Source organism: Ctenopharyngodon idella, chromosome 17 (genome assembly GCF_019924925.1).
Source record: "Ctenopharyngodon idella isolate HZGC_01 chromosome 17, HZGC01, whole genome shotgun sequence".
Classification (NCBI taxonomy): Eukaryota; Metazoa; Chordata; class Actinopteri; order Cypriniformes; family Xenocyprididae; genus Ctenopharyngodon; species Ctenopharyngodon idella.
Genome location: NC_067236.1, coordinates 28,049,065 through 28,075,431, shown reverse-complemented (window position 1 = coordinate 28,075,431; position 26,367 = coordinate 28,049,065). Strand labels below are relative to the sequence as shown.

Genomic DNA, 26,367 nt, shown 5'->3' with positions numbered 1-26,367 from the left:
CTTGAATTAGAAGTCTGTTAATCTTGGGTCCATGCACCTCTAAGATCGTCAACTGTGCATTCAATGTTTGATTCAGCACTTTGCATTACATGCTATTAATGAATTTAATTGCTGAATTTGGGTTATGTCAAACCTCAATCTGCTGCATTACATCCTGCAGCTCAACTGCTAGATTGTGGAACTAACAATATCATGGATTTAATTCCCAAGGAACACACGATTTACACTGAGTGCACTGAAGTGTCAAGTGAATAAATGCAAATGTATAAAGAAAAGTATAAAATAAGACACATAAGCCTATCCAAGACACATGAACATTCATTACAAAATAAATGGAAAGCACATGTGCTTGCTTAACTCAATACACACATCTGGAGTGTTTATGAGAAAAAACAAAACAAAACAATGTCCAAAATAAAAGATAGATTGATATATATATATATATATATATATTCAAAATAAAACACTGATCTCTCAAAATGCTCACAAAATATAGGTGCTAAGGCGTATATTCAAAAATGACAACACAGCAATTTTAACCATAAATTTGACTTCCATTTTCTCAAAGTGGTCATTCTAAAAAAAAAAAAAAAACTGAAATATATTACACCTATAAAGAAATGCCACCTTGACTTTATATTATGCAAAATACACAAAGTGTTTTATGTCCCTCTTGTAAACCATTTATGTATTTCCACTGAGTTTCCGAGAAGCTACAAAACATTAAACTACAATAATTTTGGTCGTCTATTCAATGTCTTATATTAACATGTCACTTACAAAAAATTTATTTTTCATGAAATAGTGCAAAATTAGCCCTAACATTACAGTTTCGAGACTACAGTGCTCAGTTCTTATAGGGTAAAACAGTGCAGAGCTGTTAAACTGTATTTAGCAACAACTGGTATAAAACATCATTCTGACAACAGTAATTTATCAAGCCCAAAGGAAATCATTCTGCCATGTCATGTGATTATAGACATCAAGTTCTTGACTGTTGCCGAAGGATGGACTTTTACAGTCACTGTTTGAGCTTTGACAACAGCGACCGAAAGTTCTTCAACTCTCTAACACTTGTGGAGATCCTGAAAAAAAAAAAAAAAAGACACGTGAAAGACATTTCAAATAAGTATATTTGGACAAAAATAGATATTCAATGCTTCTGAATGACGTACCTTCCAAAAGCATTGAACAAAGACACAATTTCCTGCCGGCTCAGCTGAAATGATGGATTGGTGTTGCTTGTGTTGGGCATGGCCTCTATTTGCCTTTCTGAGAACAGGATTTTCAGTGCAGTTCCCAGGCCCTGGGTCTTTGAGAGACATTCATTAATCTTCACATAACAAAACAAATAACATCATCTGGTTATCTGTCACCATCTTTGTTGTCTTACCTGCAATTTGCCCCAAAGTCTGCATTTAAAGCATTCAACACAATCCATGATACGTGAGATGTTCTTAAAGGTGAGTTTGAAGTCTTCCTATGGTCAGAGAAGAAGCAATTTATTTATTACTACTTTAAAAAATGTACACTCTGTAACATTGTTATTATAGCAAACTTGGAAAAGAGCCACTAACCTTTAGTTTCATGGCTTCCTTCTTATTTCCAGCAAATAGAGCAGTCTCATCAAAATGCAATGGAAAGGATCTGCAAATAAAGAATTAGTTATATTAAGACTGGAATACACTAATACATCTTTTAGCTGCCACAGACCCCCAAATATCATCATCCTCCTTGTGTAAGGGGACCCCATCCTAAAACTTAAAGGGTTAGTTCACCCAAACATGAAATTTCTGTCATTAAGTACCTCATGTCCTTTCAAACCCGTAAGACTTTCGCTCATCTTCGGAACACAAATTAAAGATATTTTTGATGAAATCCAAGAGCTTTCTGACCTACAATAGACTGCAACGTTATTACCACTTTTAGGGCCCAGAAAGGTAGTAAAGACATTGTTAAAATAGACCATGTGACTTCAGTGGTTCAACCTTAATGTTATGAAGCGACGAGAATACTTTCTGTGCACAAAAACAAACAAAAATAATGACTTTATTCAACAATATCTTCTCTTCCCTGTCAGTCTCCTATACTGTTGACTTTCATTTTGGGGTGAACTAACCCTTTAAAAAGGCATCTATCTTTTATAAATACCCAATTTATACATGATTTTCATAAATCATAAAATGATTTTCTATTACTGTGTTATATATTTTTATACTCACTAAAATAATGTACTGTTAAAATGTACTATTTATTTATTTTAATCAAATTTTTTTCTCATTTAATTTATTTATAACTAATTTATTTACTTATTTTAATCTTATTTTTTTAATTTTATTTATTTATTTATTTATTTTCATTTTTTTCCTAGATATTTCCACGGACACATTGTCACTCCCTTGCGGCCCCTTTAGGGTTCCCTGATCCCAGTTTGTAAACCCCTGCACTACTCCCAACGTTGCTAGGAGACGAATGACAAATTAAAATAATACGTGTTCTAAAATGAACCCTTTTCACAGACTGTGATGATGCGTTTCCACATTTAACAGCACACAAGCCTTCATCAGGGCTAAAATCTGCAGACTTTTGGCAACTATTACCTCTTCTTCTGCAAATCAAGGCAGATCTGGGCAAAAATTGCAGTTTATTCTAGCCTTTAGTTAAATAAAAAAAATGTAAACATATTACCTAAATAAAACAATTAATAGCTCAATCACAAAAAAAAAAAAAAAAACTCTAAATGGGTTGGTTACATTTTTGCAACCATTGCTATGCTCTTACTTGGCCACATGGAGGAGCTCTAAAAGCAGTTTCTTGTTCTCGTTGTCTTGTGTTGGCTGGCCGGTGTACAAATTGAAGGTGGAACGTTCAAAATACGGTAGAATTTTGGCCAGAGCACGGAGCTCGATGAGGTACAGGAAGTAGAGGTTGCGTAGCCTCTTTGGCCCCTCCCCTTCTGTCAGCTCCTCGTCAAACCTCAGCTGGAACTCGGACACATTGTGACCCCACTTCATTTCGAACCAGTTTTCTGACCAATCAAATCAAACAATTTAACACTTGACAAGTGCCAGAAGATTTTAATAATTAAAAGGAAACCAACAAGTAGTACTCACCATCTAGTAGGTACCTGGCACTCAGGTGAATGTTTATACTGGAATGCAGTCCTGAGATCAACCTGAAGAAAGCTCGTTTCTCCACGCACAAGCCTGGGGAAACAACAACAGGGACATGTAAAGAACATGTCAATTATAATATACAGTAGTACATATAAATATAGCAGCTTTAAGAGTCACTTACCCTCCAGCCAGCGATAGAAACCCTGCCCTTTAATAAGAAATAGATTTGTCAATATCTAGTTGATCAAACTGGTTAAATGGATTTGAAGAACAAGACCTTACCATCATCTCCTAAAGTGGACAGAAAGAAAGAGAGAGAGGATTATGGGTCATGAGCATCACTATTTGATCTATGGCATGGATTTGATCTATGGTGTGTACTAAAAAAAAAATCTATGTGCTTCAAAACTGAAATGTTTTAGACTTGAAAACAGAAAACAATGCATTAATATCTGCTCACCACTGTCAGACGCCAAAGGATTCAGTGGTCGCTTAACTGAATATGGTCTGAAAAGTAACAAAAAAGGATGGCAGTTGTTACAACAGTACTCAAAAATAGTCAGAATTAGCATGAATCTATCATTCAAAAGTCTGGGGTCGGTAAAACTTTTTTTTGATGCTTTTAAAAGAAGTCTTTTATGTTCGCCAAGGTTGCATTTATTTGATCAGAAACACAGTAGTAGAAACAGTAATATTGTGAAATATGATTACAATTTAAAATAACAGTCTTCTATTTTAAAATATAATTTATTCCTGTGAAGGCAAAGCTGAATTTTCAGCATCATTACTCCAGTCTTCAGTCACATGATCCTTCAGAAATCATTCTAATATGCTGTTTTGGTGCTAGTGCTGCTTAATATTCTTGCGGAAACTGATTTCTCTTTGATTAATGGAAAATTCGCAAGAAAAGCATTTATTTGAAAAATTAATATTTTGTTAGATTATAAATGTCTTTACTGTCACCTATGATCCATTTAACACACCCTTACTGAGTAAAAGTATTAATTTCCTTTAAAAAAAAAAATAAATAAATAAATAAAAATCTTACTAACCCCCAAATTTTGAAAGGTATTTCAAACAGCATTTTCAAACATTTCAGTAATCACAAATGTTAAAGGTTCACAGTTTATGTTATTTACGATGTCAATAATCTATTTTACAAATAATCAGAAAAGGTCTGAGTGTAAAAGTCAGAGTGCACTAAACACTCGCGAGTAGAAGTTGTGGTCGTTTATTATATGTTATTGATATATATCAAGTAAATATCAAAAGACCATGAGGATAGCTAATGGTTGGCTAACTACTCTAAGGGTCCTAAAAGTCCATTTGAAAGCGTGAGACAAACTTGACAGAAATTAAAAGGACCTCCTAAAGGTCACTGAATAATTTGCACACTGATCAGAATAAGTGTGACCATGACTCTTTACTTGAAGCAGTTCTCCTCATATATGCTGTTCCAGATCCGCCAGGCTTCTGGTCCTTTATAGCCGGTGAAACGCTCCGGGTTCAGCAGGAGATCAACATACTGTGATTCAGGTGAGTCCTCATCTGAGAAAAGAAAAAAATAAATAAAAAAAATCAGTGATGCTGCCTGTGAAGGATGACTAAAACATACTGGTCTTGTAGCCCAATGTGTACCAATTATCAGGCAGCTCAAATAAAAAGCAGATTATTTGATCAAACTAACAAACTACCATCCAACATGCAGAAACGTTCTGATTCATCATCGTGTTTCTTCCACTCTTGAAGCGCCTGAAGTGTCTCATCACTACACAGAGAAACACTGAGTGAGAACTCGCGCAAAAAAAGGTCAAAAAGTAATCTTGGGTATTCTTGAGTCATAGAAGGTGCAACACTTTTAACACAAACCTTAGAGAACCGTTGACGGCTCCAAGTTTCTCTACCTTCTCACATTTCTCTATATCCTCACTAGCTTCTTCTGAATACTGTGGGGAAAAATAATCAACATCCAACAACACCAATATGTGCGATATACATTATATGACTTTCTAATACCTTATAACTGCTGGATTTAAGGCCCTCTGGTACTTCACCCTGCACAGAAAGGAGCCTTTTCAGTCTACAAGTCACAAACAAAATCCCTCAAGACAAAATCATCTGAATGAACTTTGCAAAGCTCACCGGTGTGCACGGTTTCACAGCACAGTATTTGAGTCCGCACTGGCTGTGGTCTGTCCAGAATGGGCAGGGGTTGTTCAGATTGACCTGAGGAGCATAATATTGAATATTAGAGATGAACAATGAATCAAGATTTTCACTGTATTGTCAACAAATTCACCTTGTAAAACCGGAAATAATCAGATGATAGCAGTTTCTGTAGTTTGGGAAAGATTTCCTTGTTGTTGAAACTGTCGATGGTCTCAACATCACAAGCACAATCATCAAGAGTCCCAGTGACCTACAACCAAAATGAGACCAGTTAATTTATCAAGTGTCACACTTTTTGACACCAACTGGTTAATCAGGTTTATTCGCAAAACGACATTAAAAATCAGTCTCAGAACATTTTTAAAAAACACTTTAAAAAATAAATATATTGTGATTGTACCATAGTGCGGTGATGGTTTCAAATTGTAATACTATATTACTTGATATATTGCCACACCTTTTCATCTATGTTGTTTGTGGATGACCGGATATGGAAAATTCAAAATAATATTATTTAATCACACACAAAGAGTGGTTAGTTGATGAAATAGCCTATTTGAGCATAACTAGAAATTACTTTTTAGGCCACTAAATCACAATTTCAAAACAGGATTATTATAGTTTACTAAAACTAAAACCATAAAAATGTTACTTACTTGAAATAAAATAAACATTAACTGAAATAAAGTAAAATATTAACAACCTACAACATTTCTCATTGTACTAAAATTGAAATAAAAAACAAAACACAACAAAATTACTAAAACTTTTGACTAAAATTAAAAACAAGATGAAAAATATAAGATAAAAATAAAAAACTAATTAAAAAATCTATAATAGTATGTACATTTTCCATGACTGTGGGATCATATCTGAGTGATTACCATATTTATTTGGTATTACCGTAGTTTGATTACCATATTTATTTGGTATTATCGTAGTTTCAGATCAAATAAACACTTAGTACTATTGTATTTTTTAAGTTAGCGACACATTTGATTAATCAAAATCAGTTTCCAACGTGATGAAACAATATCAGTGATGATGTTGTATATATTGTGCTTCTTACCTGACAGAAACACCTGTGAGCAGCGGATCCTGCTGTCGTCACGTGGACGCTAGAGAGTAAAAGCGCCAACAGAATGAAGGACTTCATTGAATTCGGCATAAACGGGTCTTTTCAGTCAATGTTTTCTCCAGTCTTCACACTGCTGCTCACTCGTTACGGTGTTAGCGTGATGCGTAGTTCTAGTAAATAACACGTCGCTGTAAGGCACGTTCACTCGTATCACTTCCGATTGAATCAGCCGCTACGTGAAGTACGTGACTCAATGACTAGTGCTGCGATATGACATCCGCAACACTGAATGACTGGCGCTAACCCGCATTCACGAAGCATTGTGCCGCAAAATATGCTTTATTTTATTCTCGGTGAATCTGTCGGGCTGAACTGTAAAATCAGCTCTTCTAATGTCGGTAGAACGCCTCTTTGGATGAAAATTGCAAGGCATGCATTTCTCCACATGATGTCGCCAAATACTAAGTTCTGTATTAGGCGCTATTCCAGTCTGTACAGAACCGGTCTTCTGATAGTGAAATGTAACTAGGCTTAAAGGGTTAGTTCACCCAAAAAATGAGATTTCTGTCATACTCACCCTCATGTCGTTCCACACTTGTATAAGACCTTCGTTCATCTTCGGTACACAAATTAAGATATTTTGATGAAGGTTTTTTATCCTCCATTGATAGCAACAAGATTACCACATTCAATATCCAGAAAAGTAGTAAAAACATCGTCAAAATGCAGCGCTTCCAGGTTCTATGTCCGAACGGCGGCTCAGTATTGGCCGACTCCTGCACACGCATGCCTCGTGCTGCTCATGTGACCAGCGTCGGCCAATAATGAGCCACCGTTCGGACGTAGAACCTGGAAGCTGCAACGAAAATAGCGTAGCAGACTGACAGAGGAGAGACAAATTTGTTGAATGAAGTCGTTATTTTTGTTTTGTTTTTGCGCACAAAAAGTATTCTCGTCGCTTCATAAAATTAAGGTTGAACCACTGTAGACACGTTGACTATTTTAACAATGTTTTAACTACTTTTCTGGACATTGAATGTGGTAATTTAATTGCTTTCAATGGAGGATAAAAAAAAACCTCTCGGATTTCATCAAAAATATCTTAATTTGTTTTCCGAAGATGAACAAAGGTCTTACGGGTTTGGAACGACATGAGGGTGAGTAATTAATGACAGAAATTTCATTTTTGGGTGAATTAACCCTTTAAATCCAGTTTCTCTTTATGTTTCTTGTGATATTCTCCTTTTCTACAGGCAGAACTTTTAAACTTTTGTTTATTTTCAAGTTTATGCAGTGCAACTGGTAAAAATCCAGAAATTATATGTAATGCAGCAACATGTTTTAGATGTATTTATTTATTTAAACAGCTGTATTTATTTTCTTGTAATATTGTTTATTTATTTTATATATTATAATATTTATTTAATTTAGCAGATATATCTCTTATAATATTATACAACTGAATTTAGCATACCATATACTAAACTTTTCTAAAATTTCCATATGATCTATCTATCTATCTTTCTATCTATCTTCTGATTTCAAACTGTGGTAGAGCAGCGCCATCTCATGGACGGAATCCACTACTTCAACGAGCCTCGCTGTAGTTGAAGAATTCAAGGGCGGAATCGAATGTATCCAAGTTTCCTTTTTCGACACTTTGTAAGCCACATTCAGCGCGTCACTGCAGGTCAAATTGACAAAATTCCATTCTAAAACAAACGTCCAGACTTCGACGACAGAACTTTTTATCTACCCCTCCCCTCTAAACAGTTCAAACAAAACTTCCACTCCTGCTGTAACATCGTCCAGTTTGATGCGGACATCTCTTGGATTCTTTTCTCCCTAAAAAAAAATCCCTGATTCCCGGTCAGTCGTCTCCTGTCGGATAAGCAATACGATCTGCTCCCCAACTCCATTCTCTATTTTTGTGCTTCCTTGTGCTGCCAAGCCCCTGACGTAATGCTCCGTGTTAATTATTAGCATGTGGGAAGCGATGCCGAGACTCTCCTCTGCTGCTTAAACAAGAGCGACTGACTGCGGGGAGAAAAACCTCGTCAAGATGGCCAAACACACTGACCCAGAGTGAAGGGGCACCGCTCCCCGTCCCGTCCAGTCCTGTCCTGTCCCGCGACCAGCACCAATGCAACTGCGCCTTTAGGTGAGTGACTTCTGAGGGTTTTTACTAGAGTATATTACGCCTTTACAGTATAAACTTGGGTTGCAACATCTCTTGTCCCAGCTTTTTTGCTACAACAGTAGCTTTCTATGGGAACGCTGAGTATGAAAAATGGAAATCAAAACGCGTCTGTTTTATTAAAAGTTTTTGGATTGTTCATTAATTATTATGTCTACTTAATAAAGGAGGATGTTCGATTGCTTTAGGCAGGGTAACCCACCACACTGCTGACATAGTGGGGAATTGCTTCAGATGTAAAGAGTTGTGAAAATGAAGACTGCATAGTGTGTACAGACTTACAGTAGGGACAGTCGAGCAACAATTTTTGGGAATGTTCTGGACAGTCTGCGATTCAGTTCGGATATTAGCTATGAGACGATCGCTTGAGTACCGCATGTGAAAGCCTGTGTTTATTTTTATTGGTCAAAATTGATGATTTTGGAGGTAAGTGTGTAATTTAGGTCACCCCACAGACTCAGAAAAGATATTGAGGCTGCATTATTCTTGCGGAGTTCCCATTTACAGTTCATCTGCGTGTAACATCAGCGCGTGATTTTAATAGATGATCACAATTTCGCATTCTTACGAACTCACTCGTGCCCACTAATGTATCAACTAGCCCTCGGACATACTTGGGTTTTGAATCATCATTCTCATCTCAGACTCGAAATCTTTAGAATGATCACTAAAGGGATTTTTTCATTGTTTGTAGGATCTATCGTTATGCCAGTAGGTGGCGATAAACGAGTGTCTTTTTATGTAATTTTGAGTCATTGAATCATCAAATGATTCATTATAAGCACCGAGTTGCTCCGTACAAAACACGTTTTTGCTAACATCGTCTAAGTGTGCATGAAATAAAAATGAACCATATTTACTTTGTTAGCGCACGTTAATAGTCTTGTGGTAAACAATTAATGCATGTAAATTAATCTACAGAAAAAATTTGTTTTTAATGTGGGCATTTGTCTCCTGTAGAATAAGTAGTACACCATTTTTAAATTATAATTAATTTGATATCATAATTCTTTCACCTCCTTTCTTTGCAATTGTGACACATGCCAGACTTAAAGGTGCAGTGTGTAAATTTTAGCAGTATCTAGTGGTGCGGTTGCGAATTGCAACCAACGGATCAGTCCATCGTTAACCCCTCCCTTTCGACGCAAATAGAGAAGCTACGGTGGCCGACACAGGACAAAGATGTCGTCATCTGAGACAGCAGAGAGTACTAAGTCAAGCAATGAGGTTTCTTCTTACTTCTAACAAAGAACGGTTTCTGCTTTTAAGTAATCAGAAGACTACTACTACTACTACTACTACTTCTTCTTGCGTATTGAACGTAGTGACGATGCAAGCTGCTTCTAAAAACACCAACGAAGAAGAATAAGAACAACATAGCGACAAATAAGGACAACATAGCGACGAAACACGCTCTGTAGAGCAGTTTGTCCATTTAAGGCTACTGTAGAAACATGCTGGCGCAAAATGGCGACTTAACGTGTAGATAGAAATAGCTCATTCTAAAGTAATAAAAACATAATGGTTCATTATGTAAGGTCTTTATACACCCCTGAAAATATTGTTATGTATATTATACTGCATTTTTTGTCAGTAGATCCTCCTAAATATTACACACTGCACCTTTAATTAATGACTCAACGCCACTCACTGAATCAGTCACTAGATGAAAGATTTTTTATTTAGTTAATGAACTAATGCTATTTTCTTGTACTACAGTGAGTTTGTGAATGGAAACTACAAGTCTGTACATTGAAATGAACACAAATTATTCAGTCTCTTAAACGATTCAAACACTGATTCATTTATGAAAGAAACACCACTGAAACAGGTTTGTTTTTGTCTCTGGAAAGGAAATTAGAGTTGTTTCATGGACTGAAACCATTGATATTTGCCAACTTGTTATAAATGGTTAGCCTCAACCCTAACCTTAACAAAGTGTTTCTTTGAAGAAATTTTATGTGTCGTTGTCAGTCTAGAAGACTCAAACAACAGGTTTGCGTTGGGTTCAGAAACCAGCAATGTGATTCAAAATATGCAGATTAATAGCTAGTAGACTATCAACTCGTCAAACAGAGGTAGTCATGCTTTTTTTTTGGAACTGGTTGAACAGCTATGACCAGCTTGGACCATAAACCAGCTTCCAAAACACAATTCCCAGCTTTAATATGAATTTTCTTTTTTCTTTTTTTTTTTACCAGGGCTTGACTTTCTGTGTATGTTTTTCTTCTGATATATGTACAATCTCTACTCTCTTCTTTTACAGAAAGAAGATGTTCTCTGTGGAAAATGCCATCAAGACTAAAGCTGGACAGTCACTGTATGCTGGAGGAAAGCTAAGGAAAGTTTTGTAAGCCAGAAAGTGGCCAGAGGGCAGGAGAGCTCTGACGAATACCATATCAAAAGCTTCAAACAGGGAATTCCTACCACCAAGCCTAACTCCAAAACCCAAGAACAAAGATGCAATATGTTGGTACCTACTAGCAAATAAAATCTCAAAGAGCTATTCTCTGTCAAACCTCAAGTGAGGGCGAAAGCAAGTGTGTTTTTGTATGGTGAGTCTCCATTAAGCTGCAAAGCAACGTCATTGGGTTGTGGCCATCTCTCTCTCCCCCTCTCAACGACCCTGAAGTCTTGGTACCGTGAGCCTGCCCACCAGATCATGATGTTTCGTGACCAGGTGGGAGTCCTCGCTGGCTGGTTTAAGGGTTGGAACGAGTGTGAACAGACAGTGGCGTTACTGTCTCTCCTAAAGCGGGTCAGTCGGACCCAAGCACGCTTCCTTCAGCTCTGTCTGGAGCATTCCTTGGCTGACTGCACCGAGCTGCATGTTCTGGAAAGGGAGGCCAATAATCCAGGTCAGTACAGAAGCTACCACCTTTTCTGCCAGTATACTAACCGTATTGAGCTGTACCTGTTAAGAACAGGTGCACCTAGCTCTTTTGGTTCATGTAGAGGTTTCTTAGTGTCTTTAACCTACCCATTAGACATTGGTACAACTTTCAGATTTGTGTAATAGAGATAATGTGATTTTGTGTCCATGGTGTTAGGCTAAATTTGAGGTAGGGGTTAAATGTGTGATCGTGGAAATATAGTAAGAACTATTGTATATTTCTTTCTTGCACACATACATGCTCTAAACTCAAACATGGGATTCCCATCAGAGTTTATAGTGGGCTGAGACTCATAAAGAGCCTCCTTGCAGTGGTGCGTTTTGTATTTTATATGAGGGATTTTAGTGCAGCTCTGTCATTGTTATTCTAAAACTTCAAGATGAAGACATCAAAGAAGAACTCATGAAGTTTTTAAAGTGGTCCTCACCCTGGTGTGTCCACGGACATTAAAACCAGCTGACAGGGTGCAGCCCATCTGAGACTCTTCTGGATGGTGTATTTCTGGTGTATGCTGTTGGAATCATATATGTTCTTTCTCTGTGATGATGAGTTTCTGGTTTCGTATTGCAGATGGTGGATTTGCATGTTTCTACTGTATGTGGTGGTGACCTTTTGCATTGAATGAATGCACTGCAAATGTGTCTGTCTGTGCATGCCTACCTGTGTGATTCACCTAGGGCAGTATTACGCAGTTATGCCTATGTATGCCAGAGCTCATGTCAGCTTCCTATTACTCACCAGACGGCAAGGATTCTTTGGTTAATCAGCATATTTTCTTTCATTCAGGCAGACGTCTAGTCTGGGCCCTCATTAAGTATCTCACTTCAGACATTTTAGTTGTCGGAAATCCCATCTGAAGGTTATGTTTTGACTTGTTTAGATCAGCAAAAGTTTAACCAATCTTACATTGATATTTTACAGTTTTTGAATTTTCTGACTTGGGTGTGTTTTTGTATTTGAAGGCTGTTCAGGGTTTCTAATAGCAAAGACACTTGGTTATTAAGGTGACAATAACCACCACTAGAAGAGTATTGTGAGAAAGAGATTGATTGAGTGAGTTTATTACCTGCATTCAGATTTACCTTCAGGTCAGTCCTATGTTCATAATAAAAAACCTGTTTAAATGTCCGATGTATTATCTTGTCCTTTTAACAGTTAAGGGGTTTTCCCGTGACTGAAAGTCGCTATTCAAAGCATTTGTCAGTTGAGTCTTGTTCCGTGTTCACAACAATTCAATCTTTTCAATGTAAAAGTCTTCGCTACTGACCGACACACTCATAAAGACAGTCTTTGCAGCCATCTAATGGTGTAATAATGTAACTTCTGTTGCTGTTCACAGTCAGGGACTATTTTTTCCGGCGGAAGGAAGGTTAAAGTTTACTTCATGAAAGTTGCATTGATACATATTTCTGGCTTTAATATTTGTATTGTGTGGTAACCATTTTATAAAAGCTATAAGGTACGAGAGGCTGTGCTGTATCGTGAATAAGTCACGGCTGAAGGAGTTGTACTACTCCGTTTCGCGTCGTGCGTTTTTTTTTTAATAAATTTTTCTATGAAGAAAATATATAATACTATTTCTATATAATATAGTCTGCAAATATTATTGTAATATTATAGTAAATTTTATGTATAAAAATACATGTGTGTGTATGTATATGTATAGTATGTGTGTGTGCATATATATATATATATTTTTTTTTAATAATTTAGTAATGTATATTTTAATTGTACATATATAATTAGATCATTAATCAATAATCTAGTATATTAATTTAACAATAAACATATATATATATATATATATATATATCAAAGACCACTTTTATTTTACAAATAGTGCTTTCAAATGAATAATCGCAATTAATTGCATCCAAAATAAAATATTTTGTTTACATTATGTGTGTGTAGTTTTAAGAAATATTTGAGAAATATTTACGTGTGTGTGTATGTATGTTTGTATGTATGTATATATATATATATATATATATATATATATATATATATATATATATACATATATATATATATATAATATTTGTTAAATATATACATGCATGTGTGTGTATTTATATATATACACATAAATATATGCAGTACACACACACACACACACACAGATTTTGTAAACACAAACTTTTATTTTAGATGCGATTAATCACGATTAATCGTTTGACAGCACTATTTACAAATCAGTTAATGACCACTTTAAGACATCCCTGTTCATTAGTAGTTGAGTGGAAAGATGCAACTATTTGGAAAGAACTGTGCCAATGAGAGGAATCCACAATGACCTACTTATTTCCCTCTGTGAAGGAGCTGCCTTGTTCCCCTGACCCAAATGATGCAACTTATTTGCCTCTCATCTCAGCATCGCACTCTATAACAAAATGCATGTGTGTTTTTTGTGTGTTAGTTACAGGTAATATGTTGTATTCAGTTTCATATCTTAAGCTTTAAATGCTAATAAGGCTGTTTTTGCTGCAGTAGAGTTCACATTTAGCCTCCTTGGTGATACCTTCATCTAGTTATATTAGTTTTAACCACCATCAGTGCAGTGTTTTAAGTTGGCATCTATGTGATTGCCAAAACACACAAAGTTACACTGCCCTGACTTAGGTTTTGTTGTTGTTTGAATTTTTTGACCGTTCGATCCAGTGTGGACGTCAGATAAAACAGAGAGTGTTTATCTATGTGCGTAAACAAGAGAGGGTATGTGTTTGTCGGAATATTATTCCTGTCTGAGCTGGTGTTTAACCCTTGGCCCTTTTTCCACCCTCCACTTCACAGCCCAGAGGCAGAGTAGAGCCCGGACAGGAGGGGCACTGTTGTTATGAATGACTGACTTCATACCTCTGTGTGTGTGTTTGAGATGATGAAGGCTCTCTGAGTTGTTTTTCCTACATGGTGGCCTCTCTGTGAGATGCTGCAATGTACCTTCAGAAATGTCAAACACCCATACAGTATATACTGTATATATCTAAACCAAACCCGCTGGACTGAACTGACATTTCCTATTGTGACAGGTAACGTGACGAGAGAGTATTTGTGTTGACGTACAGTACTGATATTTCTGAATAGTAATTAGTTTAATTCGTGTCCCCCATTCACACCGTAAGTTTAATATCAAACTGTTTAACTATGGTATGTAGTGAATCTACAGTTTAGAGCTGAAATGTTGCTGCTTTTGAAGGGTTTTCAATTACCCATAAATCAGCTTTGGAGTTTGTCTTTGAATTATTGATTAACCAGTGATGGTTAGGGCCTTATAGATATAGACTTTGGCAAGTACTCATAATCATAGCATAACATAGTTAATTTGACACTTATGCATTTGGCAGACAGTTTTATCCAAAGCAACTTACATTGCATTGATGGTGTATATATATATTTTGAATGTACTTAATGTAGCCTAATTATTTTACTTTCATAATTTAATAGCCAGTCTTCATGCAGTTCCTCTCTTAAAGGGGCCATGACATTCCTTGAAGTTCACTTGTAATCATAATAAAAGTTAATAAAGCAAATATATATGTGGAAAGGGACGGCTTCTTTAAAGGATTAGTTCACTTCAGAATTAAAATTTCCTGATAATTTACTCACCCCATGTCATCCAAGATGTTTATGTCTTTCTTTCTTCAGTCGAAAAGAAATTAACTTCAATAGGGTTCAACGTGTTGAAGGTCCAAATTGCAGTTTAAATGCAGCTTCAAAAGGCTCTACATGATCCCAGAAGAGGAATAAGGGTCTTATCTAGTGAAACGATCGGTTATTTTCTAAAAAGAATAAAAATTATATACTTTTTAACCACAAATGATCGTCTTACAGTGGCTCTGCGATGCGCCATGCATTACGTAGTCATGTTGGAAAGGTCATGCGTGATGTAGGTGGAAGTACCAAGCAAGTGTTTACAAAGCGAACGTTCAAAGACCAAGTCAAACGGCCTTTACAAAAAAAAAAAAAGGTAAAACAACGATGTTGGCCGATTTTGATGTTGGCGGAGAAAATGAGATGGAGTTTTTCGCCCTACCGTGGTCCGCCTACGTCATGCATGACCTTTCCAACGTGATTATGTAATGCGTGGCGCATCGCGGGCATTTAAAAACTATATACATTTCTTTTCTTTTTTTTTTAAGAAAATGACCAATGGTTTCGCTAGATAAGACCCTTATTCTTTGGCTGGGATTGTGTAGAGCCCTTTGAAGCTGCATTTAAACTGCAATTTGGACCTTCTACCCATTGGTAGCCGTTGAAGTCACCTACATGGAGAAAAATCCTGGAATGTTTTCCTCAAAAACCTTACTTTCTTTTTGACGGAAGAAAAAAGACATAAACATCTTGGATGACATGGGGGTGAGTAAATTATCAGGAAATTCTGAATTAAACTTAATTCTGAAATAATCTTTTAAGGCTTGTCAGTACATGGCCACTGTTTTGCCTTGCGTCATTGCATAGAAAACAGTATCAACACCCACTTGCTATTGCACGTGAATAAGTGTTTTTGAAAAAAGTCATTTACTGGCAAAGCATTATGAAATCATTTACTTATGATTTGCAGTTTAGCTACTGTCAGATCCAATACAGCTGACTGCTTCATCTGTCAACAGAAGTTTCTTTGTGAACTCTGTTACACTGTGCCTTGTTTACAAAACAATCTGCGGTCAAATTCTCTGAACAAACATATAATCCTCTGACGTGATCCAGGACGCCATTAAAAATAAACCGTCCGCTTGTTTCTCCTCCTGACTTGGTATCATTCTGAAGTCTGTACAGAGACGCAAATGAGCTATTTAAATGGGATGCATCAAAGCAAACGCTCCTTTACACTTCTATTACTCTTCCCTTTGTCCTCTTGTCTGCAGACTCAAGTGCGTGGAGTAAAGTGAACAAGGCATCTGTATACTGTATCCAGTGTAGACAGCGTCAGTGATTATAATGGGTTCTATTTCCTTTTGACGCAAATGCACTTGCTCTCATCCAGCGTAGGCAAATGACAGCCGTTAAGCAACTGACCAATGATGTAAAACTATTCATCAATGTCTTGCTCTGGAGGCAATCATATGAATTTTCTCGTGTGACGTCACAAGTCCCCCAGTATCCAAACAAGCCATTTTTGGAGCTTGATTAAATAAATGCTTTGTTTATAATGATGTGGATAGTTTAAGCTTTGAAACTTAAATGTATACATGGTACAAAGACCTCTTATATGTCAAAAGAACAAGGCAAATTTGATTTCTCATGTCATGACCCCTTTAAGGGGTATAATAATTTGACTAAAAAAGTTGCCTGGTACGATTTCAGTACAATAGGAAAAATGGTCACACTTTAGTGTAGGGACCAGCTTTCACTATTTACTAACTATCAACTATGACTTTTGCCTCAATTAAGGGATGTAGAATATGGTCATGCAGAATAAGGCATTAATATCTGCTTTATAAGTACTAATAAACAGCTAATATCCTAGTAATATGTATGCTAATAAGCAGCTAGTTCATAGTGGGAATTGGACCCTAAACTAAAGTGTTACCGGACAAAGGAACAAATCCACAATGCTAGGTTTCTTTTCATTTATCTTGAACAGACAGTAGCGCAAATCATAGCTCATATTTTTTTGCAGGGCTAATAAAATCAAAAGGTGTTTGGTCACAATAAGCTACAAAACTGAAAAGCATCTTGTGTTATAAAAGTACAAAATAAATAGAATAATGAAAAATAAAACTTGTGCATTACGAGTGTTACAATTTGCTCCACTTAAACTGTATATAAACATTTAAAGCTTGAGCCCAACCTTTCTATACTTAATTTTACGCGTTCTGCTCCATTTTGCATACAGTTTAGAAAGACGCATTCGACACGTGCGCACTACCTAGTGGACTTTGTTTTCAAGCGTTCAAGTCATTCACGTATGCACCGTTCTTCTGCTCGTTTTCCTGTTGGGGCGGTTAGCAAACAGCATTATATTACCATATGCGCCCCTTCTGGATTGGAGTGTGGATCGCCTGTGACTGACTGTTTTCGTCATCTAACTGCATGAACCGAACTGTGAAGTCCGTACTGTATGGTTCGGGACGAATACATGTACCGATACACCCCAAATTAGGGCTGGACGATTATGACCTAAAATCAAAACCTTGATTAATTGAACATTTTACCTCGATTACGATTAATTTCTGGGGGGTTTGTTTTTTTTTTTTTTGCCCTCAGTTCACTTACAAGGTTTATACTGTAAATATGCTTGACTATTAAAGGTGGGATATTTTTTCCTATTGAAAGAGTGATCTGACATAACAGCTCACTTTCAGCAGTTATTTTATACATCAGTACATAATAAGAGCGATTGCGTGTGTGAATTAGTCATACGTCTCTATTAATTGTGAAGCTGTGGGTTGTAAATAGTTACTTCAAAAGTAGAAAAATATATGCTATAATAACTTTTGAGTTTCTAAGATACTTTAGTGATAAATCACAGGACAGCGCTGACAACTAGTTTCTGCTCCTCTCAGTGCGCGCGATCTTCACGTTTTGCGCAGCTACTGTTTGTATGAGTGTTTGTGCCACAATGCAGCTGCGCGAGTATGGTAGATCGATATAATACACATCTGATTGTCTAAATGGCTTGAATGTCCAAACTGGCAAACCTTAAAACACATACAACTGACAAAGTTTAGTGAAGACGCAAGGCTCACCGCTCGCGCACCGTCTCTGTGTGATGACTCGGTGTTCACCTGCGTGTTGACTGGACGGGGCGGAGTCACGTGGCTACATACGCGGTAGTATGTTTTTAAGTGGGAAGTATTGACAGGATTAAAAAACCGAAATAACCGACATGGGAAAATTTTGTCGGTTAGAGGTTCTGAATTTCGGTTTCGATTACTTTTCGACTAATCGTCCAACCCTACCCCAAATAAATAAATAAATATATATACACACACACACAGGGACGTTTCCTCTGAGGAGGCAAGGGAGGCAGTGTCTCTTAAAAAAAAACTGTATGAGAAAACAAAAATATAAAAATACAACATAAACATTACAAAATGTGACATTAAAAAGTGTAAATGTCACTTGTTTTTATAAAATAACACCGCATTTCTCTTGCCTCCCCTGAGCCCATTGACTTTAAACTGCCCCCCTAAAATGTGTGTTGGGTTTGTTGGGGGGTAATTGAGAATGAATAGGGGAAAGTTACATGACAGAAGGCAATTCCTCCATCGCACTGTGATTGGATGTGATTGGTTATGATTAGATATTGGTTTGATAAATATAAAAAAATTAAGTGTCAGTTAAAATTTTGAATGATTATGAGGTTTGTGTGCTTCACTGCCTTCATTCACTGGCCTTGAGACACACCTCCCCTAGTGACAAGTGTCCAGACCCTTCGCCTGTCCGACCTGTTTTTATTTTTTTCCTCTTCTGCCTTTCGCAGAACGTCATTGAGCTGTTTGGAAAAGAAAGAGTGCTTGTTTCTGGTTTGGGTGTCGAACTGTTACATCTCACCCACGCATGAGCAAACAGTTTATTTCTGGCCCTCGCTGTGTTCCGTGAACTCATGCGCAACCCTAGGGAGAGCCATGGAGAACCTGCCAAAAAATATTCCTTTTTTCTCTGAATCAAACTCTCCTTTTTAAAGTGTCAGCCCTTTCTGAAAGTATAAGATGAGTTGAGTCAGTGTGAAAGGCCTTTCCTTGTCTTCTGTGTTGGCTTGACAATTTTAAAATAACAGCACTTGAGTATTGAGACTGGCCAGTAGTGACGTTGATAGGTAGGACATACAGTACACTTCATGTGAGCTGATGTTGTCTGTCATGTAGAATGTGGGTACTAGGGCAGTTTCCTGGGAAGTTCTCCAGCAGTACCAGGTTACTGGCCTGTTAGGAGTCACTAATAGTCCAGTATCACCAATATTGCTGGTGTAAGATCTCAGCTGGAAACCGTAAGGTTGTTAGTTCAAACCCTGCAAGGAAAATTGTCCTAATGAGTCCTCATGAGTAAGATGTAAAATTGTCTTTAATAAGGATAAAATCATCAATATATCATCTCTCTCACATTACTCTGCTAGACTCTTTTCCCCTTATACAGAGTTGTCTGTTTAGCAATAACTGTACTTGCTTTATCTCCCAATCTCCAGACCTGAAGACCCTCTTTTTCTTGTTCAGCAGGCCTTTTTGGCTCTAAAGTGATTTCATGGCTTGTTGCTAGTAAAACACAATGTACTTAAAGGGATAGTTCACCCAAAAATGAAATGTTGTCATTGGTTACCCTCATGTCGTTACAAAGCCATTAAACTTTGGTTCATCTTCGAAACACGAAGATGTTTTTAATGAAACCTGAGAGAATTTCCATTCACAATTAATTCCACCAAAATATAAGTAGAGTAATTGATGACAGAAATTTCATTTTTGGGTGAACTATCCCTTTACGATGCTGATGCTCATTTTATAAATATTAGACCATTGAAAAAAAACTAAACGGACAAAATACAGTGATATTTTTTTTTACAAAATAATTTATAAGCACTGTAGCAAAGTTTTCATTAAATTGTTTTTTATGAAAATACAATAACAAATGCTAGGTGTCAGTATTGATTATGATACTCAATCGGAAACTTTTGTCTTCTTATACCCTAAAATAATGGAACATTACAGCTCATAACATACCCATTAGTTTTAATTTATAATCAATATAATTAAATATACATTCTAAATCAATTACTGTGCATTTCCTCCTGATCCTCTCCACCAGCCTCAATTAACTGACATTATTAAATATTCATAAATCGTTGGTGCCGATAGCCTCGTGGGCAGCGCACCGACATATAGTGCCGTTGTGCTTCGGGCGTCCCTAGTTCGAGTCCCAGCTCGCGGACCTTTCCCGATCCCATCCCATCTCTCTCTACCTCCTCGCTTCCTGTCCTCTCTATACTATCCTATCATATTAAAGGCAAAAATTGCTAAAATAAATAAAAAAAAAAAAAAAAAAAAAGCTGAAAATCTTTAAAGAGAAGCTCAGTGTAGTGTAATTAGTATTAACTTTGCCTTCTCAGACACACTTTACTTTGGTACCACTTCTTGTTTTTCACATAAGTAAAGTTGTTGATACTGTGGCGCCCATGTTAACTTTGTTAAGGTGTCTCAGAAAAATGCTGAGCTTGGATGACATCAGCACTTGAGTCAGTCTGGGTGATAACTTACACATCACCTGTTTCTCATTTTAATGAATGGCAAAATATGCTCATCTCAGCGAAAAGGAACGGATGACATGCAGGTACTTGAAAGGCATAAGATACATCATCCTTTCTCCTTACTGAGTAATGTTGCTTTCCTTACTGCTACTGTTGAAGGAGACTGTTTGATTTGATGTCTTGTCTATACTGTTGTGCTCAAGACAGCAATACATTTTAATCTTCTTTCATGTTGGTTATATGCAGTTTTCATACATGTTGCTTTTTGTCGTTTGTAAGACGCTTGTGTCTAATGTTGTTTTGATGTTTGCATAATAAGACTTACCTGAGATCAATCAGCTTCCAGTCATGTAAAGATGATTATAAAACATCCCAATTATTAATTTTTACCATGCCCGGGCCAGTTGTAGGGTTCAGCGATACACCTGTTTAAACAATATACTAGTAGAAATTTGTCATTTAAAGAGAAAAGGCTCATTGCTTGCATTTTTTTAAAAACAAATTATGTATAGCAGATACCGATAAAACAAGTAGTTTATTATTTTTAAGTAATTTTTAATTGCAATGAATATGACTGTTTAGATAAAAATGTATAAATAAGATATGTGTGTGTGTGTCTAGTATTTTAGAAATTGTCATAAGGATTTTTTATTAGATAAATCTGTTGTTAACAATAGTTAATGCATTAAATAACATTAAGCAATTTGTTAATGTTAGTTAATTGTTCATTGTTATTTCATGTTATAAAATGGTTAGTTCCTGTCCTTGATTCTGATTGGTCAATAGCTGTGTTTTATTCACGATAAAACACGGCTATGACCGCTTCACCCTCCGGTTCTGTGTATCACTACACAACACCCTTAGCAACTACTCTTAGCAACTTAAACTGTTTGTTCTCAATTGATATTGCTCATTGAAGCTTACTGTATTATGTAGAAGAGTGTTGTGAGAAAAAGATCAAGTGAGCGAGTTTATTACCTGCATTCAGATTTAGCATTTTCCTTCAGGTCAGTCCTATGTTCAAAATAAAAAATCTGTTTAAATGTCTGATGTATTATCTTGTCCTTTTAACAGTTAAGGGGTTTTCCCGTGACTGACAGCGCTAGTTAACGCATTTGTCAGTTGCGTCTTGTTCTGTGTTCACAACAATTCAGCCTTTTCGACGTAAAAGTCTTCGCTACTGACTGACACACTCATAAAGACAGCCTTTGCCACCATCTAATGGCGTAATAATGTAACTTCTGTTGCTGTTCACGGTCAGGGACTATTTTTCCAGCAGAAGGAAGGCTTTTATTGAAAGTTTACTTCATGAAAGTTGCATTGATACATATTTTTGGCTTTAATATTTGTATTGTGTGGTCCGCTTCGCGTCGTGTCTAACAACGCCCTTCAGCCGTGACTTATTCACGATACAGCACAGCCTTTTCGTACCTTATTGCTTACTTAGCTCAGGTCTATTAAAGGGGGGGTATCACACACAATTTCTTCCAATCTTATGTTAATCTTAAGTACCTATAGAGTAGTATAGCGTCCTTCATATTGCCGAAAAGTCTTTAGTTTTATCATATTTATAAAAGATACATACGCTGTACCGAATATGTCCGAAAACAGCCGAGCGCCTGGAGGCGTGTCGTTGTGAGCGGAGATAGAGTGGCGAGCTGTCACAAGCATGCACAGCTTTTGTGTAGAGATCGGCTGCAAGCTATCAATGGTCAGCTAAACAAATATATTTAAACTAGGGATGCACCGATCCGTCTTTTTCGCTTCCGATACCGATTCCGATACCTGGGATTCAGTATCGGCCGATACCGATCCGATATTCAAGTAATAATAAAAAAAGTGCTAAATTACCTAATGAACTGTATGCCTCACTGTGTGGAAGAAACTGGGATCATTCTTGTGCAAGGTATCAGGCTTGACTTAAACATTACTTTCCTAACTTTGTAAAACAAAATAACAAACAGACACAAATGTAGTGAATTATTTATTAAATAATTGTGCATCAGTGCAACAACTGTAAATAAACCAATAGCTTCACTAGCTCGGTAGACATTAAAAATAAACAGGAGTCCAGCCGATTCCTTCACCCATGACTCATGGCTTGTTTTTCATGAATGTTTGAGTCATACATGACATAAACTAAATATATTTGTATATAAATATAGGCTATACAATAAAATTAAAAGACATTTCTTTTAAATTTATAGCGGAGTTTTTTTTTTAATGAGGCAGCAACATATGAATGCTATTAACATTAATGCAAAAAAAAAAAAAAAATGCTATTAACAATCTTTCATTGCGCAAAAGTAAGTATATAATATGAATGGCTCCCATACAGAGCAGCACAAAGCGCTTATGCGCATCCCGTGTGCAGAATGATGCGCTTGAAGCATCATGGAGTCACTGCGCGCAGCGGCAGGCTCCGCAGTGAAAAGTTCAAAGCACAAAGTGAAGATATACTGATGCGTATTGTATTACCGGTATCGTTGTCTACAGATGAAATATAATAATAGAAACATTGATTCATCTTGGAGAGAGTTTCATTGTGTTGACTGTCGTAACCGAATGCGACACGCAGTTTGAAAGCTGAATTGAGAATGACTGACAGCCTCAGCGGAGGGAGGCATTTACGTGAACTTTAATTTAACGACTTAAATATTTATCTGTACCTCAAATTAAACTATGGAATGGCTTCAGAACACTTGGAATATAGTGCACATAAACTTAATAGTGCATTTTAATGTTTTTGTGCCTTTTGTGGAGCTTAACAATAACACAGAATAGTACACGCACAGTATCGGATTTGGATCGGTCCCATCCGGCCGATACCCGATCCGGCAAAAATGGCAGTATCGGAGCCGATACCCGATCTGAATATCGGATCGGTGCATCCCTAATTTAAACACACGCAATACACCATCGCATTATCCATGGATCACTTTTGAATCACTAAAATGAATACAGTGTATAGTGAATGATGAATAATGAACTTATAAATTCACTACGTTCGTATTGTTTACATTATATGCACTTAGGCGCCTATTGCCAACAAAACAGACATTTGAAGCAGTTTTACTCACCACCTGCGGTATCGACTCATGACCGGGATCATTATTGCTGTGACCACTCCATCTTTCAGTTTCAAACTCTCTGTAAATCCAGTGTAGAACTGGGCCTTGTTTATAAAACATAAACACCGATCCTGAGGGCTCGAGCAGCCACGGAAAAACACGAGATATTCTCCATTCATTTTAACCAATAAAAACGTGATTGCAACTATCAGTTTCTATGGTTATTTTAATAACAAATATGGAGAGCGCATCAATGTAATGCGTGAGCACAAAACTCTCAGCTCCACTTAACGCGGGTTCTTTGGGAAGCAAGGTTATCTTTCCCTCACAACCAAAAACACACTTCTTTGGTGACATTGTTGATTTTGTGAAGTCCTGTGACCGGTGCAGCGCTGCCGACGGCTTCCGTAAAGCCTAACGCGCGTTGATGGGCGTGCTCTTGCTCTGGTTGACGTGTGCACGCGCGCCCTTCTGGGAGAAGTGCCCGTACAAGGAATTCCGCACCCGTTTACATCACTCAGGCCCATACTCGAAAAAAAAACCCCCGAAGTTCGTGAGGATTTGGAAGAGTATTTTTGGCACAGAAATACTCCGTCATACGTCCAACTCGTGTTTTGAAACTTTGGCCATGTTTAGCATGAGAATCCAACTCTTTAACAGTGTAAATAAGTCAGAATGCATGAAATAGTAATATTAACAGATACATCTTTTGATTTTAATAATGTATTAATAAATGTTGAAATTAACATTAACAAGATTACTAAATGCTTCACAAGTATTTCTCATTGTAAGTTCATCTTAAATAATGTAGTTAATTGATGTTTACAAATAGGACCTTATTGTAAAGTGTTACCAAAATGTGTATACTGTGGAACGATATGTACTATTGTTCAAAAGTTTGGGTTGTTAAGATTTTTTTTATATAGGCTTTGATAAAAAAAAAAAAAAATGCATTCATATTATTGTGAAATATTTTTTATAATTTAAAATAACTGCTTTCTATTTTAATATATTTTAAAATTAATTAAGTAATGTCTTCCAGTAAAGGCAAAGCTGAGTTTTCAGCATCGTTATTCCAGTCTTCAGTGTCACATGATCCTTCAGAAATCATTCTAATATGCAGATTTGGTGCTCAAGAAACATTTATTATTATTATTATTATTATCAATGTTGTAAACAATTGTGCTGCCTAATATTTTTGTAGAAACTGTGATACATTTTTTAGGATTCTTTGATGAATAGAACGTTAAAAAACAACAGAACAGAAATCAGAAATCTTTTCTAACTTTATAAATGTCTTTAATGTCATTTTAATGAGTTCAGTGTCTTTGCTGAAAAATGGTGAAATTTAATGGTAAGGCTCATGATAGCTCGGCTCTCCTCTTCGACTGTCTCCTCTCCACCTCCTGTGTCCTGCCTCATGCTCCCCACGGTCGTCTCCCACGCCGCCAGACCGGTTCTGTAGCTCATGCCACACTCGGGGTGAGCTGTCAATGCATGCTTGACTGCAGCAGAGAACAATGCGTCAGAAGACACGCTCGCTCTTCACAGTTCTGTTTGCTTTACTGTCTTGAGTGTGTCTTTGGTGAAGCTGGTGTCACGTCTCTTTGTGGCTACTGTTTAGTATGCGTTATCCTGCAGCTGCAATGCATAGTGCACGCAGCTGCATCACGGTGCCACAATGCAGACTTTGTTCAAAACTGCTGATTGCGCTTTTAAGAGGTCAGGCTGAGATTCTCCCCCTCCCACCACTTCATTCAGCTTCCACTCCAGACAGTCGCGAAGCAGGAGTTTGAGGATGTGTTCCTTCCAGTTGCCCTAAATGGGACCTTTTTCTCAGATCAGCTCTCATTTTTTGTGCAATTATATAACCTCCGCAAAGGAATCTCTGTTCTCTCTCCTGCAGGTACGGAAATAAAGATTTCTTCCGAATAGGAAAATAATGATTGGTGAATGAGGAGGGGGTTCAAGTAGCACAGGGGCCCAGACATTTCCTTAAATAGAGCTCTCTGCGCTCAAATCCGCAGACTTGAGGCTCACATTCCAGGAATAGCTCCAGCTGTGACATTCTGCGCCACACGAACACACACACAACCCCTGGAACGTCCACAGGTAGACTAAATTGATGTTCCATTCCAGCGAGGCTTTTATAGACGTTACAGTCGTCGGGTTACAATGATACATTGTGCCAGAGGTTGTCCCCAAATTTTCCTTGAGGGAAAAAAAAAAAAAATCAGGCTTCATAGAATTTTAGTCTCAATTTTTCTAGGAAAACATCAGGTTTCACTTGGGACCTGTTTTTGTTGTTTTTTTGCCTCTCATTCTGTTTTTAAAAATTTGCCTCTCATAGTGTTTTTTTCAGCATTAACTTTCATTAAAGGTATACCATTTTAGATTTTTGCACAATATATTGGTACTGTATTAGATATCGCCCACAAGAATTGGATATTTGTGCGTGGTATTAATTGTGCATGCTAATTTTCTTTATTATTTTTTTTTTAAAATTTAGATTACCTTTGTTGTCATCTAACACTAATCTTTAAAAACACCAATAATTTAATAACGCAGTTTAATCTTTAGAAAATCTCAAAATGACTATTCATTTTTGATACTGTACATTGTAATATTTTGATGCATGAATGCACTTTAGCATTTAAATGGTTT

The 26,367-nt window shown here is 36.9% G+C and overlaps 2 protein-coding genes across 2 annotated transcripts in view; one reads left to right on the top strand and one right to left on the bottom strand.

Moving 5' to 3' along the window:
• Positions 1-300: 300 nt before the first annotated feature.
• Positions 301-6,905, bottom strand: ero1a (endoplasmic reticulum oxidoreductase 1 alpha). The gene is made up of 16 exons (XM_051868039.1): positions 6,355-6,905; positions 5,416-5,535; positions 5,259-5,342; positions 5,133-5,171; positions 4,986-5,062; positions 4,811-4,884; positions 4,544-4,664; positions 3,577-3,623; positions 3,399-3,407; positions 3,298-3,324; positions 3,114-3,206; positions 2,782-3,028; positions 1,578-1,647; positions 1,394-1,480; positions 1,176-1,312; positions 301-1,085 (listed from the first exon to the last, which is right to left on the bottom strand). The coding sequence occupies exons 1-16, from the start codon at positions 6,451-6,453 to the stop codon at positions 1,022-1,024; spliced, it is 1,395 nt and encodes a 464-aa protein (XP_051723999.1). The 5' UTR covers positions 6,454-6,905; the 3' UTR covers positions 301-1,021.
• A 574-nt stretch (positions 6,906-7,479) lies between these two features.
• samd4a (sterile alpha motif domain containing 4A) overlaps positions 7,480-26,367 on the top strand; it is a 60,732-nt gene continuing 41,844 nt past the window's right edge. The window contains 2 exon segments of the mRNA XM_051868033.1: positions 7,480-8,524; positions 10,827-11,418. Coding sequence (XP_051723993.1) covers positions 11,223-11,418 — 196 coding nt within the window. The 5' untranslated portion in view covers positions 7,480-8,524; positions 10,827-11,222.

Excerpts from the sequence above, each read along its gene's own strand:
- ero1a (XM_051868039.1), bottom strand. The coding sequence starts at position 6,453 with ATGCCGAATTCAATGAAGTCCTTCATTCTGTTGGCGCTTTTACTCTCT. Across the intron at positions 1,313-1,393 it reads GACTTTGGGGCAAATTGCAG|ACCCAGGGCCTGGGAACTGC; the intron begins GTAAGACAACAA and ends TGTCTCTCAAAG. Across the intron at positions 1,086-1,175 it reads TTGTTCAATGCTTTTGGAAG|GATCTCCACAAGTGTTAGAG; the intron begins GTACGTCATTCA and ends TTTTTTTTTCAG.